This window comes from Pristis pectinata, chromosome 2 (assembly GCF_009764475.1).
Source record: "Pristis pectinata isolate sPriPec2 chromosome 2, sPriPec2.1.pri, whole genome shotgun sequence".
In the NCBI taxonomy this organism is placed as follows: domain Eukaryota; kingdom Metazoa; phylum Chordata; class Chondrichthyes; order Rhinopristiformes; family Pristidae; genus Pristis; species Pristis pectinata.
In genome coordinates this window covers 33,939,456-33,966,667 of record NC_067406.1, presented here as the reverse complement: position 1 = coordinate 33,966,667, position 27,212 = coordinate 33,939,456, and the positions used below count along the sequence as shown (strand labels likewise).

The following is a 27,212-nucleotide window of genomic DNA, read 5'->3' as shown; positions in this document are numbered from 1 at the left end:
TGTTTCAAGAACCTCAGCTTCTTCACATAACTCGGTAGTGTAGCAGTCAGAGTAACGCTATTACAGTGCCAGAGACACGGGTTCAATTCTGGCCGCTGTCTGTAAGGAGTTTGCACATTCTCCCCATGACTGCGTGGGTTTCCTCCCACATTCCAAAGACGTACAGGTTAGGAGCTGTGGGCATGCTATGTTGGTGCCAGAAGAGTGGAGACACTTGTGGGCTGCCCCCAGCACATTCTCAGTAACGCAAAAAGACACATTTCGCTGTGTTTCGATGTACATGTGACTAATAAATAAATCTTATATCTAAACTTCCTAATCACTTGAACAATTTTTGATCAAAATATTTTGTATGCTTTCTAAAACCTTAATGTCCTTTTAAACTGTTGTTCACACACATGTAAAACTAACAGGCTAAGGCAGTGTGGTGATTGTCACTAAGTGAGAGTGCCTAAGGGGCAGAGTGGTTTTGTCTTAATAAACCAGATACCATGTGTGGCATTTCTGTGGATTGGTTGGTTGGTTGGTAGGTAGGTAGGTAGGTAGGTAGTGATTTCTAGAGTATTGTCTTCAATTTCATTTATTTAGCTTGGCATTCATTTATCTAACAATCTCAATTCTCCTTCTAATTATATTATAATTAAGTTCCAAATTTAATTTAACTCCACAGAAGCTCTTGCTAAGACCTTCACAACACCCCTTCCCATAGAACAGATGCCATTAGCTTTCTTTGTGTTTCCACTTGACCAGAAATAATGCCTGTAATCTAGAACTTCTCTGTAAACTGTTTTATATTCACTAGGCTAGAGGTACACCTGATGCAGTTTGTTTTTTCAACCAAATTATTTTGCTTGAAGAAACATCTTATTTTGCTTTGCTACATCATTTGTAAAACTTTAAATCACACAGCAGAGCTGGCAGCTGTAATCCACCTCTGATTACCCTTGGGGGTGCTGGTGAGCTACTCTAATCCTCCTATGCTCTTAGGGAGTTCTAGGATTTTTGCTTCGCAGGGATAAACAATGTATTTTTGAATACTGTGCAGTTTGTAGAGGAACTTGTAACTGCTGGTGTCCCATGCACTTGCGGTTCTTGTTAAGTAGTGGAAGTCACAAGGTCAAAAGTGCTTGCAAGTGCCTATGCCATGGCAATTCTTTATACTGCAACCAATGGGCTGGTGACCGAGGGAATGAACATGTGGGGCAGTGGAAAGGTACCAGTCGAGAAGTCAGCTTTGTTGATCCAGTCAAGCATTGTGAGTGTTGTTTGAGTTGAACACTTTCAAGGAAAATGGAGTGTATTCCACTTTTAGCTGGTGGAAAGGTTTTGAGGAATCAGGTGGCAACTCACTTGCTGCAGGACACCTAACCCCTCTTCAAATTACAACAAAGGGGACGAAACACAAGTTGCAATGGAAAGTTTTGAACAAAGACAAAGTGACTTTCCTGAAAGGGAGCAATATTCCCAGTCTCCCTTTAATTTAGGCCTAACAACCTACGCAAGCAAAATTAAATTTTAGGACACTCACTTGGTTCTTAAAGTATGAAAGATTATGACACATCCAAGAAGCCTTTAATAACAAAAACAATTTATTATCCAAAACATACATAATACTGAATTCATTGGATTCTAATTTTTTTTAAGATATTGTTTAGGCAGCTGCAATAAATACCTTCAAAAGCATGGTTTATTGCTCTTATCGTGTCAATATAGTAGTTAAATTTTATTTCAGAAGTGTTATATTTTACCAGTTTAACACCAGAGTTTACAAGCCAACATTTGACACAAACCCCAGGGATGTGTCCCCATCTCAGTGCAACTTATCTGAAGTATTATACAAATTTTTGGATGGGCTGGGTGTAGCTGGTGTAATTTTAGACATCATGTATTTTTGTTAATCATTTTTTTTAATTGGAGGAACTGGCAAATATATTCTGCACAAAAACTGTTTGACTTAATCTTAATTGTGTTTTTTTAAGTGCACAAAGATAGCTTGCAAACTGCAAAGCTTTTAGTTCAGATGCACATTAAATATCATTTTGATCATTAATTGGCTATACCAGGTAATAAATACCTTTCAGATGAAGTCATCCTGAGAATGCAGTCATACATCAGCCTTAATGTGTTTTAATCTTAACCATGTTCACTTAGCAGAATATGATAGAATAAAAACAATTCATTAAAACAAAAATGCTGGAAATGCTCAGTAGGTCAGGTAGCATCTCTGAAGAGAGAAACAGGATTAACATTTCAGGTTGATGAAACACTGAGGCATTAGAACTGAAAGAATGCTTAATTTTTAACTTTAGGTTGAAGAGAGAGGGAAGTGGTGGAAAGAAAAGGAAAATGTCCAATTTGGGGAGGGGGGGGGTGGTGGAGTGGAGAGACCAAATGACACAAGTGATTGCGGTGCCAGTGGCAAGACTGTGCTTGATAATCACAGCTGTAAATAGGAGCAGATGAATGAAAAAGGGAGAAAAATAATAAGACATAGGAGCAGAATTAGGCCATTCAGCCCATCAAGTCTGCTCTGCCATTCAATCATGGCTGATTTATTTTTCCCCTCTCAACGCCATTCTCCTGCCTTCTCCCTGTAACCTTTGATGCCCTCACTAATCAAGGGCCTATCAACTTCCGCTTTAAATATACCCAGTGAGTTGGCCCTCATAGCCGTCTGTGGCAATGAATTCCACAGATTCAACACCCTCTGGCTTAAGAAATTCTTGCTTATCTCTGTTCTAAAGGAATGTCTTTCTATTCTGAGGCTGTGCCCTCTGGTCCTGGACTCTCCCGCTACTGGAAACATTCTCTCCATGTCCACTTTATCCAGGCCTTTCAATATTCGGTAGGTTTCAATGAGATCCCCCCTCATCCTTCTAAACTCCACCAAGTACAGATCCAGAGCCATCAAACGCACCTCATACATTAACCCTTTCATCCTGGGATCATTCTTGTAAACCTCCTCTGGACCCTCTCCAACATCCAGCACATCCTTCCTTAGATATGGGGCCCAAAACTGCTCACAATACTGCAAATATGGTCTGACCAACACCTTAAAAAGCCTCAGCATCACATCCTTATTACCGACTCAACCAGCAAGTTAACCTTTAGGGAATCCTGCACTAGGACTCCCAAGATCCATTGCACCTCCGATTTCTGAATTCACTCCCCATTTAGAAAAGAGTCTGCACCTTTATTCCTTCTACCAAAGTGCATGACCGTACACTTCCCTACGCTGTATTCCATCTGCCACTTCTTTGCCCGTTCTCCCAACTTGTCCAAGTCCTTCTGCAGACTGCCTGCTTCCTCAACACTACCTGCCCCTCCACCTATCTTTGTATCATCCACAAACTTGGCCACAAAGCCATAAATTCCATCATCCCGATCATTAACATATAACGTGAAAAGTAGCAGACCCAACACCAACCCCTGCGGAATACTTGACACCTTGTCAAATACTGGATAATACTGTCTAAAACTGGAACTGTGAAATACAAAACACTGCAGAAATACAATCCTTGAAATACACATTAGATTAGGCAGCATCTGCAGAGAGAGAAAATACAGAGTTAATCTTACAGACTGATGACCTTTCATAGATGTATACAGCACAGAAATGGGCCCTTTGGCCCTTCTGTCCATGCCGACCTTTTTGCCCAGCTATACTAATTCCATTTGCATTAAGGTGATATTCTTCTATGCCTTGCCTATTTAAGAGTCTGTCTAAATGCCTCTTAAACATAGTTACTGTATCTGATTCCACCACCACCTCTGTCAATGCATTCTAGATATCAACCACCCTCTGTATAAAAAAACTTACACCTCAAATGCTCTTTAATCTCCTTCCTCTCACCTTAAACCTATGCTCTCTTCTTTTAGATATCCCTACCATGGGAAAAATATTTTGATCATCTACCTTATCTACACCTCTCAATCTTGTACACTTGGAGTCACCCCTCAGTCTTCTTCACTCCAGGGGAAGCAAGTGCAGCTTACCCAATCTCATCCCATAACTAGAGTTTTCCAATCCAGACAATTTACTGATGAATTATCTCTGCACTCTTCCCAGCATAATCACATCCTTCCTCTATTGTGGCAATCAGACCTGCACACAGTGCTCCACGAGAAGCTTAACGAGTGCTTTGTAAAGTTGAAATATAATGTCCCAACTTTTATATTTTGTGTCCTGACCTATGAAGACAGCCTTCACCACCCTAATCAACCAGTGTTGCCACTTTCAGGGAATTTTGAACCCCCAAGTCTAAGTTCATCAACATTTTAGTGCCCTACCATTTACTGCATATGTCCTATCTGACTTCCCAAAATGCATCACCCTACACTGGGGATTAAATTCCATGTGCCAATATTCTGCATAACTTCCTATATCCTGATAAAGCCTAACACAACATTCCTTGCTGTCCACATAATTTTCATGTCATCTGCAAACTTACTAATCATACCTTGTACATTCACGTCATTAGTATACATCACAAGCAGCAAAGATCCCAGCATTGAACACTGCAGAATACTACTAGTCACAGACTTCCAGTGAGAAAAACCTGCATCACTATCCTCTGCCTCCTATCGCCAAGCTGACTTTGGATCCAATTAGCCATGTCACCTTGGATTCTATGTACCTTAACCATCTGGACCAGTCTATCATGTGGGATTTTGTCAAATGCTTTATGGATGTCCACATAGACTATATCTACCACTCAACCTCCTTTGTCATCTCCTAAAAAACTCAAATTAGAGAGACAGGATTTACTCTGCACAAAGTAACGTGGACTATCCCTAATCAGTCCTTGCTTTTCCAAATGTACACAAATCCTATACTATTGACACAAGGGTGTCTGGCCTGTGGTTACATGGCTTATCCTGCTGTCCTTCTTAAAGGAACAACACTAGTTATCTTCCAGTCTTCCAGTACCTTACCTGTGGCTAACAAAGATGGAAAAATCTGAGTCAGGATCCCAGCAATTGCCTCCCTCGTTTCTCATAGCATTCCGGGATAGATCTTATCCGACCCTGGGGATTTGTCCACCCTTGTGTTCCAAGACATTTAAACACTTCCATTTCTTAATACTGACATGCTCCAGACAATCAGTGTATTCTTTCCTGAACTCACTATCCTACATCCTCTCCTTGGCAAATACAGACTGGTAGTATTCATTAGTACTTTCATCAGAACAGGCCAGTTCCTATTCAAACTGAAAAGGATGGTTTTCTGAAATTGTTGAATTCACTGTTCAGTTCTCAAGTCTGTCACATGCCTAGGCAGAAGAATGGATGCTGTTCCTTGAACCTACTTTGGAACAGTGCAAGGGGTCAAAGTGGGAGTAGGATGGAGAATTAAAGTGCCAGGCAACTGGGAGCTCAGAATCAATCCTATGGATTGAATGAAGTTTTTTGGCAGAGTGATCAAGCAAACTGCATTTGGTTTATCTAAATGGAGAGCAAAAAAAAAATCAGATCAAGTGCATGGAATGGATTTCATAAAATTAGAGAAAAGTGTAAGTGAGTTGCTGCTTCACCTAGTAGTAGTATTTGGCTCCCTTTACAGAAGCAAAGTAGTCAGAAGGACTACTTTGCATCTCCTGTGGTTGTATGGGAAAATGCAGTGAGAAGGGGAGTGAGTTTTGGAGATGAAATAGTGTACCAACCAGTTATGGAGTGATCAGTCCCTTCAGAATGCTAAAAGGGGAGGAGAGAGGGAGATTGTGTCTGGAGATGGCATCATGTTGAAGGTGCTAGAAATTACAGAGGATGAAAAATTAGAGGTGGAGACCAGGGGAGAGGAGGGAGGAGGAGGGTGAGGACATGGGGAACTCCAATCTGTTTTTGAGAGAGGAGTTTGAAAAGAGCAGGAAATGGAACAGATGTCAGGGACCCCCGTCAAGTCTGGTGAAGGGAAAACTACAATTAAGGGAAAAAAGGCATCTCGCAGAACTAGTGTAGATGGTATCTTCATTGGGGAATGGAATAGAACCCCTACAGGAAGTGGTTTTGGGGGGTGGGGTGGCAGTGGGCAGGTTGATGGGGGAGATAAGGAGGTCTAGCCTAGAGAGTTGCTGAAATCTGCTTGTAATGGATATTGGAACTTTCAACTGAGCTAGAGATGAAGTCAAGAAAGGGAAGACTCAGGTGGATCACATGAGAGAATATTGTGGAAACTGGAAGCACAAAGCCTAAGCAATTAACAAACCTCACCAGCTTCTCCTTGCCACCTCTTATCACTTGTGTTATTCAGCCTTTCTTGATCTTCACTCCTTTGGAAACATTTTTGTTTTAACTTTCATCCTCTGAAACATTAAACTTTTGATTTTTGATGAAATGTCAGCAAACTGAAACTTTAACTGTCTCAACAAATGCTGCCTGACCTGTTCAGTATTAAGCATTTCCTGTTTTTATTTCGCATTTCCATCATCTGCATTTTTTTTGCTTTTTGATCATATGATGACCTTAAACTTCAACTGCTACAGAGAATGACAGTTGTATTTTACATAATTTCCTATTCAAATATTGAATGTGCTCTAACAATTCAATCATTTCTATAAACTACATTTTCTATAGGTCTTCTAATGGTTTCATCTTACATACACTAGTAAGAGTGGTCTCAAGTCATGCAGACCAGGAAGAATTCAAATCAATGCTCAACCTGGAGTTTGATCTCTGTCAGAACAATACTATTGGTTTGGGTGGCCCATGAGAAACACAGCCCAAGTTATCTTTCACTGAGCCACGGAACACATTTACATGTCTGGATGGAGGGGAGACCTCCTCTTCTACAGTTAGATGTCATTTCAATACTTAGCACAATGCGTGAAACTAGAGAATGTGTATTCTTTCATTAAGTGCAGAAATCCACAACTAGGTATTTCTTTTTCCACCTGTCATTCTTGCAGCCTATATTTTCTTTAGCTTCACAACATTGTGTACAATTTTGTATCATAAATAGTCATATTATTGGATTTAGTTAATTCTTACATTGCCTTGAATATTCACATTCATCCATTACACATTGAACGTCAAGAAAATCAAACAAAATTCATCATATACTCATTATTGGGAAAAACCTGTAGTACACTGCAAGATATCCAAATTTTGTATTAATTTATACTTTAACTGTTATGCACATTGCTACAGATGCACAATGTTGCGCAGTGAATAATAGATGTTTTGTGATGGTTCAATATAAACAGAAAATAAGGCAATTGAGTAAGTTGCTGAATATGGGTTAAAAATATCCCTAACTAACATGGTTGTTTTTAAACTGTAAATTTCTTCACATATTTTATAGGAACAGATTAAAATATTTCAAACATAACAAGTAGTTCACAAATAGCTCAAAATTGCATGTGCAAATTCCAATGGAGCAATGCACAATATAAATGCTGACCATTAATTGTTCCATGCTTTAATTTGTTTGTTCAGAAAATAAACAGTATAATCTTAACATAAACACTAGGTCAGTTTACGCAGCTTCAACTGCAAGTTCTTGTTACTGTATGATTATTCCAAGTTAGTTGTATTTAGCTTTTCATCAAATTCCGTGCACCTCTTCAGAACAGTACTATTTTATGCTCCCCCCAATTGTATACAAAATAATTCATCTTCCAAAATTGATCTTCCAATATTGCCAATTTTAATCAAATACATCTAGAATTTGAACTGAAATGGAGATTATAATGCTGTCCATGCTGGAATTATGTTGAGTCGCTAATCTAGTTACTTAATAAAATGCACTCATACAATATTTCATTTTATTGGAAATCCTTCATAATATTGAGCTTCAAATGTACTTTTTTTTAAACAATGATTTATTTTCTCACAACATCAAGATGTGAAAACTTGGATATTACATAAACACATCAATGTGACATGCAAATCTGTTCATTGTTTAAATTAGTATTAAATATACTGTCAGATCAAATATTACATGCAGGATTATGCTGTAGAGTGAAACCGTCTTTTTTAATAACTAATTTGTTAGGTGTTCCTGATTTAGAGAAGATCACACAAGGGATTACAGAGTAAGTAAAAAAAAATCTTGTCAATAGTCATTTAATTTACAAATCTATCACTTAACTATACAAATAGTATAATTAACAAGTTGCAATTGCAGTTTTGTACAGATCTACCAAAATTTACTGTACACTCTATAGCCTTAATGCAGCAAATTGTATTCAAATAATCAATTGAATAATGGCTGGGCTTCTCAGGTACTCTGTTTCAAGCCTTCAACAGGCCTGCCATTCAACGTTCTAGAACAGAGGCAAGGCATTTAAGCTAGTAACTACTGAAAAATTATAAGTATCAGTTAACTACTTCTCAAATTGTATAAAATAGACTTATTGAATAAGTACAAGGTAACATTTAATTTACTTAAACCAAATAAGGTTTTACAAAAAACATGGAGCAAAAGAAATTGCATTTTAATTTCTACATCATGTTGAGATAATGGGATGGGGTGTGGAGGTGAGTGGGCAATGAATACATCATTCCGGTGGGGGGAGGCGGTGGAGGTGGAGAAGAGAAAAAAAAACAGGTAATACATACAGATTTGAACTGGAATACCTCACAGAACAAGAATACCAAGTCTCCACAAACTACACTGACAAGAAAACAGAGGCCAATGTGATGAATGTTGACATGATTCCTGGAGCAGCACTAGTCAAAAAAACCATATGCAATATTCGATAACAGAGATTTTCATATGACCTATCTTTATCCGTTCCTGGCACTCTAACCTCTATCTATAATTCCAACACAAGTCTTTCAGCTAATTTCCATGTCTTTGTCTTCATTTGGCACTGCTTTCCTGAGAGCCACAGGCACTGTTTGGGATGACAAGATGGCTTTAAGCTTCATCACTGTGTTCTGTGTCTGCTATGCATCTCAAAATAGCACATGCTATAATTTATCATCTAATTGGACTAGTAAATATCTGATGCTAGTTGCTTCTGGTTATTATTACCCTAACCAAAAATACCATGATTTTGTATTTACAATGCCATGTTTGACAAACTAAATAAGCATTAACAAACATGGCAGAGTGAAGTTCTACAAATTTACCATGGGCATATAACAAACATACTGACTACATACTTTAGAACAGGATAACAAGGAACACACAATTAGTAGGTAGAACAAATAAAGCATCTGAAAATTATTTTTCTTTGCAACTTTAATGGTCCATTATCCCACGATCATTGTTTAACAGCAGTGACAAATGAATATTACACAAGTAGTATATTTAGGTAATGTTATACATTTTACTTCATTTGTGTTGGAGTTTTGCACATTGTCAAAATCTGTTTCAGAGCTTTCTGAACATCTTCATCCATTTGACCCTGTAAATATGTGGAAAATAACATCAGAACAGCATTAAAGCAATATGTCAAAGTTAAAACTTCTGGCTCCAAAACAAACGTAGTAGAAGAATTAAGGTCCTTCAGGTTTGAGGATGGTACAGCAAGAGTAGCAGTTTTAAGATGCTACTTGATGTCACTTGTGGTCAGTATAGAAAGAGGAAAGTAATGGCAAACAGTTGTAGCTGGAAAGACAGGTTCCTGATCCCAGTTCTGTGAAAGAAGTGTCCTGTACACATTGGACAAACTTCACTTTGAATTCCTCCAAAAATCCTCCTTGAATTTTTGTTTTTAGGGGTTTCTTAACACTTAAGTTTACCACAACTTCCTCTTACGGGGATAATTCTTACCATCGCTACCCCTCCCTCTCAAACGTGTGGGCTTTGGTCAGATGGGATGTTGAAAATTTAAGGACCTCTTGTTTATTGCTGTCACCTCTTTTTAAAAAAAAGGGGCTTGGCATTTAGAAGCTTCTGACATCACTTGATATCCAAACAAGGTTACAGCATTCTGGTCAGGGCTTCTGCCATTTCCACTCCTATTTTCCTCAGCAATCTACACGACTTTGAGTACTGCCAAGCATTTAAGTGCCTCCAGCTATTTCTCCCTTAGTATGGAACAGCATCTTTTTCTTTAGTGAAGACAGATACAAAGTACTCACTTGGTACATAAGCAATACTCTGTCTCAACAAAAAGAATAATGCACCTCATCCATTTTCTTTGGCTGTCTTTTACTTTTGTATAAAATGCTTTTATGTTCTGTGGTATATTGTACATTCTTGTCTGCTTTTACAGAATACCCCTGCACTTCCCTGCTTGATTAAATACTGTACTATGAACCTGACATTTATTAGCCTTTCTTTTGTATTTCATGTTTTCAATTTCTTTAATAATAGAGGAATGCCTTGCTTAGGATATCATTTCTTTCCCCACCCCTTCCCACCCTCATAGGAATATAACTAGCCTGAATCTCAGCAATCTCCCTTTTAGCCTTTCCCACTGCTCCTTTACTGTTTTCACTATTTTACCAAATACTTTTTTTCCTTCCATTCAGCTTTGCAACCCCCTGAAATTAGCCCTCCTCCAGTATAGATATCTTTACTTTTGTTTTTTCTTCATCTTTTTCCATAGTTACATTACACTCTGTGATATTGTGGTTATTGTTTCCCAAATGCTCTTCCACTGAAAAATTCTCCTCCTGTCTGGCTTCATTCCTCAGATCTAGATTCAGTGTAACATTCTGCATCAGTGGACTGGAAATAAAAATGTTCTCTTACGTCTACTTCAGGAATTCCTTTACACGTCCCCTCACTCTCTTGCCCTAATCTATATTTATGACAATTGAAGATCTCCACCCCACCAAATAAAAGCTGTTGAAGCAGGTGAAGAATGATACAAAATAGTCATTTCTTTGAAACAAGGAGTACAGATGGATACTGCCACAAAGATGTCAATATAATTTTGGATTTTAAACAGACTACAATAACTAGGGACCTTTATTATAAATTTGTTCCAAACAATGGTAAAATCTGTTAGAGAATTGCCTTTCCTTATCATTTATCAGTCTTCAAGCTCACTAACATCTTTAGTGCTATTTTTTGACGAACAGTTAGTTCCTCCAGTTCACTATTCTCAGTAGGCTCTTGATTGATATTTGGCTGGTTTTGTGCAAAAAATGAAGACAGATGCAATCAATGCATTTCTCTGCCATTTCCTAATTCCCTGCTATAAAATTCTCCTGTTTCTGTCCGTAAGGGGCCTGCATTTGCCCTCGCTACTCTTTTCCTTTTTACTTAACCTTAAAAGCTCTTATAATCCATTTTTGTTTTGCACCAGTCTATTCTCATTCTATCTTGCCTTATTTTATCAATTTCTTGATTGTCCTTCATCGAGTTGTAAAATGCTTCCAGTTCTCAGATCTGGCAACTTTGTTAGCCCCTTCCTTGGATTTAACACTTTCTTTACTTTCTCTTGTCAGCTACATACAAGTCACTTTCCCCGTAGCATTGTTTCCTAAAGAATTTCTTTTTTTTGCATAGCACATTTTATTAAGATAGGTAAAAGCTGGTAGTATAAAAATGGGTGGCACAGTGCTGCAGGTAGTGCAGCTGTGTCACAGCTCTATGAACGCAGGTGCAGGCTGCGCAGAGTTTGCATGTTCTTCTGTGATTGCATGGGTGAGAGAAAAGGTTACAGAAAAATCAATGGGGGGAGGGGATGGGATTTCTGAGGACCAGTTGACTCAATGGACTGAATAGCCTTCCGCTATGTCATTATTAAATATGATATGAAATAGGAAAGAAATCCTCGAGAAATAAAGGAACCCTCCATTTCAGAATTCCTCGCAAAATGCCTTTTGAAGTACATAAAAAGATAATTAAGGAAATTTACCTGGACAGCATACAGAAGATGCATTCGATAGACAGATACTACTTCGTGGTGTCGTTGATTCGCTTCCTATGAATAAAATTATAACATTTCATTAATTGAAGCAGTTTAAAACACAGTTAAAGTACAATGACTGAAAAGTTTGTGAAATGAAGTTCATGGAAACTCTTCTTGAAGATGGTCATCTCTTCCAAAATCTCCCAACATAGCTCGATGTCAGATTTTGTTTGATAAGCATCCTGTGAAACAGCTTGGAAGCTTTTACTACCTTGAAATTCTTTTATAGTTGCAAGTTGTTTTTGTATTATGTTCCAAAAGATGAAAATGTACCAGAATATTTCAAAATCTACACCTTAGATAAGAATCAAAATCTGTCTTTTTAATTCAAAGATGGATTTGTAGCCGATCGCATTACGGAAGAATGACGCAGAGGCAGAGAGAGCTGATCACCAGAAACTTTACTTCAACCACACCCAAGCACGCCAAAACACTCTACCCACAAGCCCCTGCCACTGTGCGGGCCTCGACCACATCAGAACGTTCCTGGAAGGGCCGCCCCCGGGAGATAGTTCAAGACGCACTTCTGCGTATGCGCCCGATGGTGGTTTGAGTTCCACGTATGCAGGCCAGCAACCCCCCCCCCCCCCCCCCCCACCACCCCCACCCCCCAAACATCCATCGGGGAAGTGGAGCCCCCAATCCGTGTGGCTTGCTGAGGTGGCCGGCCACGCCGGCGGGGTGTGGGTACCCTCACTGGCTGCTCAATGTCCAGGTGCGCGGGTTTGAGGCGGTCCACTGTAACAGTCTCTTCCCGACCACCCACCTCCACGACACACATAGATCCATTGTGCCGGATCACTTTGAAGGTTCCTTCGTATGGTCACTGTAGAGGTGACTTGCGCAGGCCCCTGCGAATAAAAACATATTCACAGTCCCGGAGGTCTTTAGGGGTGAAAGCCGGCGTGGGACCATGCCTGGAGGTCGGGACCAGTGCCAGGGTCCCTACCTAGTCAGCACCTGTGCCGGAGTTTCTTCCGGACCACGGGACCCTGGTACAAACTCACCCGGGACTGTCGGGGAGCGCCGTAGACCAACTCTGCCGAGGAGGTGCCCAGGTCTTCCTTGGGGATGTGCGGATGCCCAGTAAAACCCAGGGAAGCTCGTCTGTCCAGCTGGGGCCCTTGAGGCGCGCCATCACGGCCGACTTGAGGTGCCGGTGGAACTGCTCGACCAAACCGTTGGACTGGGGATGGTATGCTGTGGTGTGATGCAGCTGGGTGCCCAGGAGCTGTGCCAGTGCTGTTCACAAACCAGATGTGAATTGCGCTCCCCTGTCGGAGGTGATGTCCATAGGGACGCCTAACCTGGCGACCCAGTTCGCAATAAGCGTCCTGGCGCAGGACTCAGTGGATGTGTCTGCCAGCGGTACAGCTTCCGGCCATCTGGTGAACCTGTCCACCATGGTAAAGATATACTTGGCGCCCCGGGATACTGGCAGGGGGCCGACGATGTCCACGTGGATGTGTTGGAACCTCTTGTGCGTAGGCTGGAGCTGCTGGAGGGGAGCCTTCACGTGCCGCTGGACTTTGGCGGTCTGGCAGTGTACGCAGGTCCTGGCCCAGTGTCCGACCTGCTTGCGCAAACCGTGTCAGACAAATCTGTCTGCTACGAGCTTGATGGATGCCCGGATGGACAGATGGGCCAGGTCGTACAGCATGTCGAACACCCTGCGCCTCCATGCTGCTGGTACCACAGGCCGGGGTCTGCCAGTAGACACATCGCACAGGAGTCAAATCGCTGCCGGGCCAGTGGGGACGTCCTCCAACTGGAGTCCCGAAACGGCGGTGCGGTAAGTCGGGATCTCGGTGTCTGACTGTTGTGCTTCCACCAGTGTTGCGTAGTCAATGTCTGAGGACGATATGCCCGCTGAGTGGAGGCAGGGGCAAGACAGTGTGTCGGCGACGATGTTGTTCTTCCCTGCGATGTGGCGGATGTCCATGTGAACTCTGAAATAAAAGGACAGGTGCCTCTGCTGCCAAGCTGACCATAGATCCGATATCTTGGCCAGTGCGAAGGTGAGGGGTCTGTATAGATGGCGAACTCCCTTCCCTCGAGGAAATACCAGACAGCCAGGTAGAGCACTAGCAACTCTCTGTCGAAAGCACTGTACTTCACCTCTAGTGGCTGTAGGTGCCAGCTGAAGAAAGCGAGTGGTCGCCACTGGCCCTCGACGAGCTGCTCCAGGACTCTGCCAACAGCCGTGTCAGAAGCATTGACGGTGAGTGCCGTGGGTACATCGACTCTCGGGTGTACTAGGAGGGTCGCCTTTGCCAGCGCAGTCTTGGCTTGCTCGAACACCTCCGTGGACTTTGCGTCCCATGTCACCTCTTTGGCCTTGCCGGCCATCAGGCTGAACAAGGGTCTCATGATGCGTGCCGCCGCTGGCACGAACCGATGATAAAAGTTGACCATCCCTACGAACTCCTGCAGGCCCTTGACCCTGCGGGGCTTGGGGAACTGGCGGATGGCCTGGACCTTGTCCAGTAGGGGGACTGCGCCATGTCGGTTAACCTTGTGGCCCAAGAAGTCGATCTCCGTCAGTCCAAACTGGCACTTCGCCGGGTTGATTGCCAGTCCGTGGTCGCTGAGGTGTTGGCAGAGCTGGCGCAAATGTGCCACGTGTTCTTGGTGTGAACTGCTGGCCACCAGGATATCATCCAAGTAAATGAAAACCGTGTCCCACCAAGTCCTTGAGCCTTTGGAAAGTTTGGGCTGCATTTTTGAGACCGAAAGGCATCCTCAGGAATTCGAACAAGCCAAACGGGGTGATGAGTGCTGTTTTGGGCATGTCGTCGGGGTGCACTGGGGTCTGATGGTATCCCCGGACCAGGTCGACCTTCGAGAAGATGGTCGCTCTGTGCAGGTTCGCCGTGAAATGTGGGGCACCGGGTATCTGTTGACGGTTGTGGTGTTGTCGAGCCTCCTGTAGTCTCTGCAGGGCCTCCATTCTCCTGTGGACTTGGGCACCATGTGCAGTGGGGATGCCCACGGGCTGTCTGAGCGGCAGATGACTCCCATCTCCTCCATCTTATGGAACTCCTCCTTGGCAAGGTGGAACTTGTCGGGTGGGAGCCTGCGAGCTCAGGCGTGCAGTGGTGGTCCTTGCGTGGGGATGTGGTGCTGCACGCCGTGCTTGGGATCAGCCGTGGAGAACTGCGGGGTCACTATGGAGGGGAATTCCGCCAACACCCTGGCAAATTTGTTACCCGAGAGGGTCACGGAATCCAGGTGGAGGACCGGTAGCTTGGCTTCTCCGAGTTGGAAAGTCTGGAATGTCTCAGCGTGGACCAAACACCGGCCTTTCAGGTCGACCAGGAGGCAGCTGGCCCATAGGAAACCTGCCCCTATTAATGGCTGCGACACCGCTGCCAACATGAAAGTCCAAGTGAAACGGCTGGACCAGAAACGCAGTGGGATGGTTTGCGAGCCGTATGTTCGAATGCTGGTGCCATTTGCAGCGGTGAGCTCGGGGCCTGGGACCGCGTTACGAGTGTCCATGTTCGAGGGGGGAAGTACACTGACTTCGGCCCCGGTGTCTACCAGAAAGCGCTGCCCGGAGTGTCAGTCCCAGAGATAGAGGAGGCTATCTAGTGGCCAGCCATCGTAGCCATTAGCGACGGCTGGCCCCGGCGTTTCCCGGGAAGGCATATGGCGGACGGCAGTGGCACGCACCTGAACCCCATCTTCGGTGAAAGAAACACCATTGTTCCGAAGCTTCGTCCTTCTCCCCCATGGGTCTCAACGGCTTCGATTGCAGGGCCTGGGCTTTGGGCCGCGCGGTCATGGCCAGGCCGATGGAGGTTGCTCCACGTTGCTTACTCTGCCAAAGGACGTCTGCTTTGGCCGCGATCCCCCCTTGGGTCGCTGAAATCCTCACTCGTGAGGAGGAAGCGAATGTCCTCTGGCAGTTGCTCGAGGAATAACTGCTCAAACAAAAGGCATGGTTTATGGCCATCCATGAGCGCCAGCATATCGTTCATGAGCTTGGATGGCATGCGGTCACCCAGACCGTCCATGTGTAGGAGCTGCGCGGCTCGCTTGCGGCTGGAGAGTCTGAAAGTACGGATCAGGAGCGCCTTAATCCTAGGGTACCTGTCCTCCGTTGGTGGCTGGCGTAGGAAGTCGATGATCCGGCCTGCCGTGTCCTGGTAGTACCTTGTGGCATCAGATGTAATGTCTCTGATGGCGAACTGGGCCTCAGTCTGCTCGAACCAGACGTGGGGCTGAGTGGCCCAGAAAGTCGGGAGCTTCAGAGCAACCGCGCTGTGTGAGCTGCTTGAACTCACGGCTGGGCGCTGAGTCGTCGGTTCCAGATGCTGTCTGGAACGTCGGGGTCACCAATGTGTAGCCGATCGCGGCGCGCTACGGAAGAATGAGGCGGAGGTGGAGAGAGCTGATCACCAGAAACTTTGCTTCAACCACACCAAAGTGCGCCAAAACACTCTACCCACAAGCCCCCGCCACCGCGCGGGCCCCGACCACGTCAGAACATTCCTGGAAGGGCTGCCCCCAGGAGAGAGTTCAAGACGCACTTCCACGCATGCGCCCACGGCGCCTGATGGCGGTTCGAGTTCCGTGTTTGCGGGCCGCCACAGATTATCCTTATTATTGACAAATAAACTAGAATACAAGTGAAGAATACTTACAGATAGCTGGTGCTGTAAATGCTTCACTTGCTGCTGAAGAATCTCAAGCTGTTGGTTTTGTCTTTTGAGGGTGTTTGCTGTATAGGAAAGCTGAGAAAGACTGTTCAGTGCTTCCTTCAATTTGCTTACTTCCTTGGACAGTTCATTGTTCTGTTTAAGTTCACCAAAATAAGGTGTTATAAATTTGAGGATAGACAGCAGATTCATTAATGGTTGAACAATAAAACTGATGCAGTCAGAAAAGGAATGGAACACAGCTGCAAGAGGTTAGAGATGACGTGTGGTAAGTTCGTGGAGAGGAATGAAAGTGAAGACCAGAATTTTAAATTAAACATTTGGATCTGGTAAAAAATTAATGGGAAGAGCATTTCTGAGGGGGAAAATAAGCTCATTGCTCCAAAGGATTTAACAAAAAACAGAAAATGCAGTAACACTCAGTGAGTCAATGACTCCAACTGAAGTTTCCAAACTTTCAACATCCATCACCGAGGAGGACAAGATCAGCAAGTGCATGAAACATCACAACCTGCAGGTTCTCCTCCAAGCTTCACATCATACTGACTGGAAAATATCACTGTTCCTTCATCATTGCAAGGTACAAATCCTAGGATTTCCTATTCAGCAGCATTTTGGGAATACCTTCACTAGAAGGATGGCACATTTCAAAGTGGCTCAGTGCCACCTTACCAAAGGCAATTCAGAATGCACAATAATTGGCGACCTTGTCAGCAATACCCAGATCACAAAAAATGAACATATAAATGATGCTCTATTGTTAGAATTCAGTGGTTTGTGTGAGCAATAGAACTGACATAGATGAATATGGTTTTAGAAAACAACAAAACTGAAAAAATATTGCACACGCTGGAAATCTGAAAAACAGAAACTGTTGGAAATACACAGCTGTGGAGTGAGAAATGAAAAGGGTCTAGAGAGCACTCACTCACTGTAGTAAGTCCAGCCTGTGACCTGCTCTTTTGACAAAGTCACTGCCCCAGTGACAGCTCTGCCTTGGGCCTGAGCTCTGTATCGCTCAAAGTTCTCTCTTTTCTTTAAACCTACCACTTTACATCAAGCATTTGGTCACAAACAAACAGAAAATGCTTGAAGCAACATCAAGCAATATTAGTTGGGAGAGAAACAAGGATTGGCATTTCTATAGAAATTTGCAAAGACCCTTGCAAATTTCTACAGATGTACAATGGAGAGCATTCTGACTGGTTGCATCACTGCCTGGTATGGAGGCGCCAATACATGATTAAAAGAGGTTGCAGAGGGCTGTACACTCAGTGAACTCCATCACAGGCATTACCATCCCTGCCATCAAGGACATCTTCAAGAGGCAGTGCCTCAAGGAGGTGGCATCTGTCATTAAGGACCCTCACCATCCGGGACATGCCCCCTTCACGTTACTACCAGCAGGGAGGTGGGTACAGGAGCCTGAAGATCTACACTCAACATTTCAACATTCACACTCAACATTCAACAGCATCTTCCCCTCTGCTATCAGATTTCTGAACGACACATGAACCCATGAACACTACCTCATTATTCCTCGTTTGCACGAATTTATTTATTTTTGTAACTTATAGTAATTTTTACGTCTTGCACTGTACTGCTGCAGCAAAACAACAACATAGGTCAGTGATAATAAACCTGATTCTGATTCATTAAGGACCATTCATCAGAACTGGAAAAATGAGAAATGCAGTAGGGTGTGAATGTGGGGTAGACAAAACAGAGGGAATACCTGTGATAGGGCACAGATCAAAGTTGTCGAGTTAACAGTTGCTTTAAAATCATTTAAATAATTATTTTACATTACTTTATGTTTTGGCAAACTGACTTCAACCTCTCAAGAAACCAACCGGACACCTCAACTCCCACTGGAGCATGATCCCACCACAGAACATTGGGTCATTGTCTCCCAGGCACTCTCTGACCTCACTTCTTCAGGAGGTTTCCCCTCCACAATCTCCAGTCTCACTGGCTCCCAACTGTACAGCCTGCTTCTACCTCCTCCCCAAGATCCACACGCAGGACTATCCTGGTAGCTCCATTGTTTTAGCCAATTCTTGTCCCACAGAGCTTACTTCTTCCTACCTTGCCTATTCTTTCTTTCCTGTCCCTTCCCACTAGTATCTATGACACCTCTGATGCCCTCTGTCACATTGACAGTTTCCAGTTTCTTGGTCCCCTCTGGCTCATCTTCACCATGGATACCTACACCTTCTATACCTCCATCCCACAACCAGGACGGTCTGAGGGCTCTTCACTCAAACAGAGGCTCAACCGGGGTCTTTTCACCCCTACTCTTTCCTTGCTGGACCTAACTCAATTCCTACATTGAAATCTACTCACTTTCTCAGCCCAAGGTGTAGTAATGGGAACTCACACAGGCCCAAGCTATAACCATCACTTCTTGGATGGGTGAAACAACCTTTATTTCAGTCCCATTCAGGTCCCCACCCTCAACTTTAATTATTGCAGGATGCAGCATCCTGCAATATCGGTGTGTATAATGTAGAACTTGAAAATTGTACCACCTTTTCTGCCAATTTCCACCCTGCTCTTTTTCTCAAACAGTCCATATCTGGCAATTCCTTTTCTTGACATCTCTCTCTAAATCTCAGGGGGACAGGTTAGCTACTGATATCCATGAAAAGCCCATCAACCCCTCCAGCCATCCCAACTACATTTCCTCCCATCCTACTTTCTGCAAGGATTCCATTCTCCCAGTTCCTCTGTCATATTTGCTCTGATAATAAGGCTTTCCACACCAGTGCACTAAGATGTTTTCTTCTTTCCCTAACAGTGGCTATCCCTCTGCAATACGGGACAAAGCTCTCCACTACATTTCCTTTATTTCTCACATCACTATTCTCAATCACTGCCAGCAGAACAAGAATAGGTTCCTCTTGTCCTCACCTCCCCCCCTCCCCCAAAACTGCCACATACCACATAGTATCCTCCATTGTTTTCAGTGACTCAGTACTCCAAAAGGGACTGTTCCTTCTGCAATTAACAGTGAAGATGGTTATCAGGATTTACTGAGGGACCCTGATCAGTTGGGTAAGTGGGCAAAGGAATGGCAAATAGAGTTTAATTCAGGTAAGTTTGAGATGTTGCATTTTGGGAGGATGAATGAGGGTAGAACTTTTGCAGTGAATGGTAGGGCCCTGCGGAGTGTTGCAGAAAACGGGATCTGGGGGGTACAAGTACATGGTTCCATGAAAGTGGTGCTGCAGGTATACTGGGTGGCAAAGGCGGCTTTTGGCACATTGGCCTTCATCATTCAAGGCCCTGAGTATGGAAGTAGGGATGTTGCAGTTGTACAAGATGTTAGTGAGGCCACATTTGGAAAATTGTATTCAGTTTTAGTCACCCTGCTATAGGAAAGATGACATTTATTAAGCTGGAAGGAGTGCAGAGGAGATTTACAAGGATGTTCCCGGGTCTCAAGGGACTGAGTTATGGAGAGAGGTTGATCAGATTGGGACTTTTTCATTGGAGCGCAAGAAAATGAGAGGCGTTCTTATCGGTGTGTATAAAATTATAAGGGGCATAGATAGGGTGAGTGTGCAGAGTCTTTTTCCCAGGGTTGGGAAATCGAGAACTAGAGGGCATAGGTTTAAGGGTAGAGGGGAAAGATTTAATAGGAACCTGAAGGGCAACTTTTTCACCGAGAGAGTGGTCAGTATATGGAATAAGCTGCCAGAGGAAGTGTTTGAGGCAAGTACATTAACAACATTTAAAAGGTACTTGGACAAGTACATGGATGGGAAAGGTTTAGAGGGATATGGGCCAAACACAGGCAAGTGGGACTAGCTTGTATGGGAATTTCGGTCGGCATGGACCAGATGGGCCTGTTTCCATGCTGCATGACTCTATAATTGCCAGGTCCATTCTTCCACCTCTATCAGCCACTTCTCACTACTCCAATGAAAGCTCAAGGAACAGCACTTTGCAGCCCTTGTGATTTAATATCGTATTTAACAATTTCACATTACCAATTGTTTTCCCACCTCTTTCCCCCTCTCTCTCCGGATGTTGTTATGTCTGTGCCTTAATATTTATTTTTCCTTTTTTATTCCTAACTGCCCTCTTTTTAAAATAATTACTTGCATCCTATTGTTAGGGATCATTCTGGAGTTATGAAATTATGGATAGCAGATATTAATTAAAATGAGAACCAGTCTTCAAGAAATAAAACCTGTTAACAATTTAACTTCAACTGATACATTAAGGCTATTAAAACCTTAATCTTGGGGGTGGGACATTCTAATTCTGTACCATGCAGGTGAAGACAATAGATGAATGTCACGTCAATCACTGGTCATTGAAAACTTCAGGATGAGATCAGGGAAGGCATTAAGTGGCTATCTCCTGTATTAACACATTGTTAAAGGTGTATCTCTGCCACTTAATGCCATCCCTCAACACCAACAAAAGGGGTATATATTGTGGGTGTCTGGAGTTTGTGCTCAGAAGCTTTTGGACTAGCCACCAGTATAAAATATTCAAAGGGGTTCTGCTAGTTGTGATGTGCTACCATTGTAAGCACGTAATTCTGGAAAGTTACCCATCTACATTCAAAATGTAGAAGTAGGTAATTATAGCCATTGAAACTGTAGATAATCTTTTATTGTTGGCTTTCTGTTTAAAATGTATAAAATATTGTTTGAGGAGAGGAGAACTAGATTCCCTCCAGAAGATCTGCTGTGTTGAATAACAGTGTTGATCTCCCAGTTACAGCTTCCACATGATTCAGCCTAGTCAGTCACACTATCACAGTCATTCTTTCTGTTCCCTCAACCCTTTCTCTCCGCAGTTTAAAACATGCTTTTTTTCTTACTTTTCCAGTTCTGATGGATCCTTGATCCAAAACGTCAAACGTTTCTCTCCCCACTGATACTAGTTGACCTGCTGAGTGAGTGCTCCCAGTATTTTTGGTCTTTCTTCCAAATTTACAGCATACGTGTTTTTTAAGGCACTATTTACTGCACCAGTTAAAAAGACCTCACTTAGTCGAGTCCCTAGCATTCTCTTTCCTACAGCCAAAGTTAAAAGTTATAATTTACTTCTGATACAAGCCTTTTACAATTTTTTCCAATGCCTCTGTACCCTCTTTACAATATGGAGACCAGAAATGCACACAATACTTGAAAAATGGTCCAAAGCAGTTTAGACTCAGCCTTCCGAAAGGACTTTCTTCCATTTTCTCAGTTTTTTCTTCCAGTTTTAGCCATGATCAAATGGCAGAGCAGACTCGATGGGCCGAATGGCCTAATTCTGCTCTCATGTTTTATGGTCTTATTTTCATACTATAACAACCTCTACTGTAGTGCTTCTGATGGCTCTTCTTCTGAACTAAAGGTTCCCCTTTACCCTGGTTGAAAGACCCCATTCCTTACATCTGTTCTCACCACTTTTCCTCCCTCCCTACCCCTCAACTGCTCCCCCCACCAAATCTCATCATCCACCCACCACCTTCCATTTTCATCTGAACATCCTTGGCCATCTCTTTTATCAATGTCCACTTCCACCACCCAAAACAGTTCGGGGTCCCCCCCATTTCAGTATTTCCTGGTCGACTCTTCAATTATTACCAATAACCCTTCCTCTTAAATCACAAAAAGGGATCCATCATCAAGACCGCCCCCCCCCACCCTCCCCCCCTCCCCCAATATGTTCTTTCCAACTGAAGTAGCAAGTTATTTTTACTTTCAATTCATGGTGCACCTCTCCCAAATTGGTGATACCAAACAGATTAGGTGACCTCAGTTCAGTCAGTTAGCTTAACACTAAATTTCCTGAGGTTTGTGGCTTCAATTCTCAACTCGCCCCATGCCAACACCCCCTTTGTTGCTATCTTCTTCTGTTCTGAGGAAACTTGAGCAATAAGCCCTCATTTTTCAACTAAGCACATTATAGTCTCTGTGCCTCATACCGAGTTCAAAGTTTCAGATGATAATTTTGCTATTCCCACTTAACCTTTTGTTTTTTTTAAATTCTATTACCAAACTATTTTGACTTGTACATTAATTCCTTTGTTAATCTCTCCTGCCTTCCACAAAATGATCCTTTTGTTCCTTTCTCTCCCTGCACCTCCCCCCCCACCATTCCCAATGTTCCTTCCCTAACTTACTCTGCATCTGAAAACCTGATACATCTTTTCAGAATTTCCAGTGCTTATGAAAGTTCATTGACCAAAAATATTATTGGTTTCTCTCTCCACAGATGTTGCCTGGCCTGCCAAGTATTTCCATCGTTTTTCTTTTAAGATTTCCAATATCCAGGGGATACTGTGTCATAGTTTTCTTGTTAACCATAATCCTTAAATTAGTGCATTCTCCTATTTTTAATACTTCAGATTCGGCATTATTTATATAAATATTGCTTCCAGCATTGACTCTGGGGGAATGTTATTTCCAATATTTTCCACAGTAGGATAACTATCCTTAAACCTTCTGCATTTTCTGTTTGAGAAACAACTTGCAAAACTCATACAGTAGAAATAATGGGGTACTTGAAATATCCAAATAGTAATAATTAAAGATACGGGGTGGGGAGTGGGGGGGGCGGGGGCAAATTTCTGAAATGTATTCGAGAGAAGTTTCTTGTTTAGTATGTTTTTGGCCCAGGAGGAAGATGGTTCTGGGAACTGTATCTGTCCAAGTGGATCAAATATCAGTGGGGAAGCATCCAGAAGACAGAAACTGTAAGAGTATAGGATTTAGAATAGCTATGGAAAAGGATATAGGTCATTCCAAGTTAAAAATAGTGTGTTGGGGAAGGGCCAGTTTCAATGGGCTGAGAACAGATCTGGCTTGGGGAAAATGGAATCAAAGCTTGGCAAGCAAAACTGTAACTGAAAAGCAGGAGGCCTTTAAGAGCAGTGATGTGTCAGGTTCAGTCTAGATATATCACAATGAGATGGAAGGAAAGGGTAACTGAATCCAGAGCTCCACGGATGACCAGAAAGATGTAAAGTGAAATAGAGCAGGGAAAAAAAATTGCATCTGACATATAATACAAGTGAGAACCAGGCTGATTGCATGAAGTTCAGATGGGTTACACTTTAAAATAAAAGTCAAGGCTTTAGAATGGTGCAGAAGAGATTTATCAATTCAGGAATGAGGGACTTAAGTTATGCAAACAGCTGGGGTTCTCCTTGGCGAGTGCAAAGAGGATCTGGCAGAAGTGTTTAAAAATGGTAAAGTAGATAGAGAGAAACTGTTCTCATCGGTGGAAGGTTTAAGAACTGGGAGGCAGAATAAAGGTAACTTGCAGAAGAACCAAAACCAACATGAAAAAAACCTTATTTTTCTTTAAAACACCAACAAGTAGCCATGCTCTAGAAAAGCAATGCTAATACTGAAGGCAGATTCAATAGTAGCATTCAAAATGCAGCTGGATAAATATTTGAAAGGAATAAATTTGTAGAGCTATAGGAAAAGGCAGGAGTGGTTCTACCTGGATTGATCTTACTTCAGTCATTACAAAATTTGAAGGTATGGGCTAAATGACCTCCTTCCATGCTTTAACCATTCTTATAATTCTTGCATCTATAGCTCTTACATCCCCAGATTCAATTAATTTCATATTAGTTGTGGGTCACTGTGCAATCTCCCTATACACAAGGCCTATATTTTGGAGATAAATTCACAGTTTTCTCTGGCACAACAGGCTCAAGAGGATATATGGTCCCCACCTGTTCCTATTTCTTATGTTTCAATGTAAAAAAATCACCAGAGGCTTTTTATAAATTCAGATGTCTTCCACCTCCTAAACTCCCCTTAACTTCCTGATGCTTCTTCAGAAACCACTATAATTGATCAAACATGAGCATTCTTCCTCTGCTGACCATTTCCTTATATTTTCACTTTCTGCATGCCTTTATATTTCAATTAAATTTTAAATAAAATAAATTAAATAATTAAAAAAATCTTTTATCTTTAATTTTCAATAGAAAGCAGTTTTTTTTCTAGACCAACTCAAAAGGTCTTTGCATAGTTGAATTACAGAAAAATGTAGTCCTTTTAATGTTATGAAGGAATTGTTTGTTCAATAACTTGTGATATTTTGCCTGATATTTCACAAATTAGAATTCCAAAGTTATATATTTCAGCTGGAAAGTTCAGTCTGAAAATGTGCATTTCAGTAAAATCTGACAGAAAAGTCTTACCTTCCTGTCTTTATCTTCTTCTAGTTTCAAGGAATCTTTAATCCGCCTTTGCAATTCTTCCATAGCTTGCTGCATATCATGGCCCCTGATGCGAAGTCTCTTGATTTCTTGCTCTTTGCTCAAAAGCTGAGCTTGAGCTGTGTCTCGCTCATTTTTTGCTAGTAGGTTTTCCTTCCTAGCCTGTGCAGCTTCTGCAGATAGTTTTTCTTGCTCTTTCAATAAATCACTTACTTTAACAGTCAACCGTTTCGATTCCGCTTCAAATGAAGCTCTCATCTTCTCGCACTCTGATTTTGGAACCATTGCCTCTTGAACAGCAGCCTTCTCTGTGGCCAAATTTCCTTCTAATACATTCAATTGTATTTCCTTCTGTTCAAGCTCATGCTCTATCTGCCGTATTTTTCCATCAAAATTCTTTATGGTATTTTCAAGAGACATTATTATTTCTGTATGTTCAGAGAGAGGTACAGAAGTCTGTTTATGAATTTCAAGGTCCTTCTGTAATTTAGCATTGTCTTGCTCAGATCCCTTAAGCTTCATCTCCAGGTCAGACAACTTTTCTTTCAGTTCATCAATGGACTCATTTAGAACTTGAACTAGTTGTTCATGTTGCTCTTTATGGATATAGTTTGAATTGACATGTTCAGATACCACTTCAGCCTTTTTATTTTTCAGCTCTTTTAATTCACTTTCTGCTAAATTGTATTGTTGTGTCATTGCAGTTAGTTGATTTTTCAGTTCATCTGTTCTTTTGTTCAATGCAGTCAGCATTTCTTGAAAGTCGTTTTCCTTTTCTTGAGCGTATGCCTGATGGTTCAGCTTTTCTTGTAACTTTTTAATTTCTTCTTGTGATTCTTTGTACTTCTCAATTAGCAATGTTTTCTCTTGATTGATGTTCTCGACAAGTAGGGCATGAGATTTTTTCATCTCCTCGCACTCTTCCTGAGACATGCAATTGGACAATAATTTATCTTTTATCTCCAGAAGCTCCTCTATTTCTCTCACACTATTATTTGCTCTTTCTTCATCTTCCAAAGCCCTTTTAAGTCTCTGCTTCATTTCCTCTAACTCATCTTCATAGGACTGTGTCAACTCTTCCAAATTTGGAAAAGATAAATGCTCTTCCCTGAGGCGCAAGTCTTCTTGTACCTGTGCCCGCAGACTTGAAAGTTCCTTCAGTGCCTCTTCATATTTACTTTGTGTCTCTTGGAGCTTTTGTTCAAGGCAATAACCATTCTCATTAATTCCTCCTAATGTCTGCATCCTTTCCTCAGATAATTCAGCCAATAATTCCATTGCCAAAGCATGCTGAGTTTCTTGTTCATCCAAATCCTTTACCTCTGTATTAGAACTACTGTTATTAAAATTTTCAGTTTTTACTGGAGCATTAGGCATGTTTGAAAGCATTTCTGCTCTTAGGTTAGTAATTTCAGCTTCAGCATTTTTATACAATTCCTTTAACTGGATGTAATTAGCTTCAAGAATACAGTGGGCATCGGCTGAATTAAGATTTAGGTCAAATGGAGTTTCTAGATTCGGTCTCAATTGTTCATCCTGTGGCTTTATGTTTGTTACTTTTTCTTTTCCCTATAAAATAAATCAAATTCACAATTACAACACAAGATACAGATTTTAAAGAGCCCCCATTTTCATAAAAGTTTCTTTGGCAAACTTTATTTTGGCAATTGTTTGAGGCACGCAAATACCTTTCATTGCCATTTACAAACTTGCACCAAGAATTTACAAAGTTTAAAAACTTTTCATGGATTTAGTGTTGTTTCCAACAAAAAACTCTTAGTACATCCTTGTTTAGAACAAGTACTGTAAACCAACATTCTGGATAAGCATTTTAAAATTTGTCTTTATATCTGCACTGTTACTGGTGCATTCTCACTATTTTGTTGCATCAATTACCTTCTGTCTACCCTTTATTAAATTCTTTATAATGAATCTTAATTATTTCCTATGGAAATACAACAGGCATTCAAATTTCAATTTCCAATGATATTTTAAACATCCAAAGCTTTATGATCTGATCAGCTGCAAGTTCACATTCAAGTTTTCCCATTGCTTCGATATTTCAGATATTCTGATTAGCAAAATAAAATTCTTGAAATGACACTCTAAACTAACATTGGTTGAAGGTGCTACATAAAAACAAGTTGCTGCTGTGAAAAAGACACAAGAAATCGCAGCAGGAACAGGCTATCCGATCCTTTGAGCCTACTCTACCAGGCATTAAGATCATGATTAATCTTCTACCACAGCACCATTTTCCAGCACTATTTCCATATCCCAAGTTCCCCTTAACATTCCAGAAATTTACTGATGTGTATTTTGAATGAACACAAAGACCGAGTCTCCATAGACTTCTGGGAGAGAATTTTAAAGGTTCACTACACACTGGAGTGAACAAATTTCTCCCTATCTCAAACCTAAACTCTATCCTCGGTCCTAGTCTGCACAGCCATAAGAAACATCTTCCCTGTATCAGCCGGTCCAGCCCTTTAAGAATTTTGTATGTTTTGATGAGATCTCTTTTTCTTCTAAATTTAGGAG

General features: G+C 42.0%; 1 protein-coding gene across 4 annotated transcripts in view; it reads right to left on the bottom strand.

Annotated features, from left to right (window-relative positions):
* Positions 1-1,577: 1,577 nt before the first annotated feature.
* The window catches only part of rai14 (retinoic acid induced 14), a 199,379-nt gene continuing 173,744 nt past the window's right edge, over positions 1,578-27,212 (bottom strand). For all 4 annotated transcript variants that reach the window (XM_052010039.1, XM_052010040.1, XM_052010037.1 and 1 more), the window contains 4 exons: positions 24,654-26,240; positions 16,466-16,615; positions 11,763-11,828; positions 1,578-9,353 (listed from right to left, as the gene is read on the bottom strand). In XM_052010039.1, the coding sequence (XP_051865999.1) occupies positions 9,276-9,353; positions 11,763-11,828; positions 16,466-16,615; positions 24,654-26,240 (1,881 nt within the window). In that variant the 3' untranslated portion in view covers positions 1,578-9,275. The remainder of the gene's footprint in view (positions 9,354-11,762; positions 11,829-16,465; positions 16,616-24,653; positions 26,241-27,212) is intronic.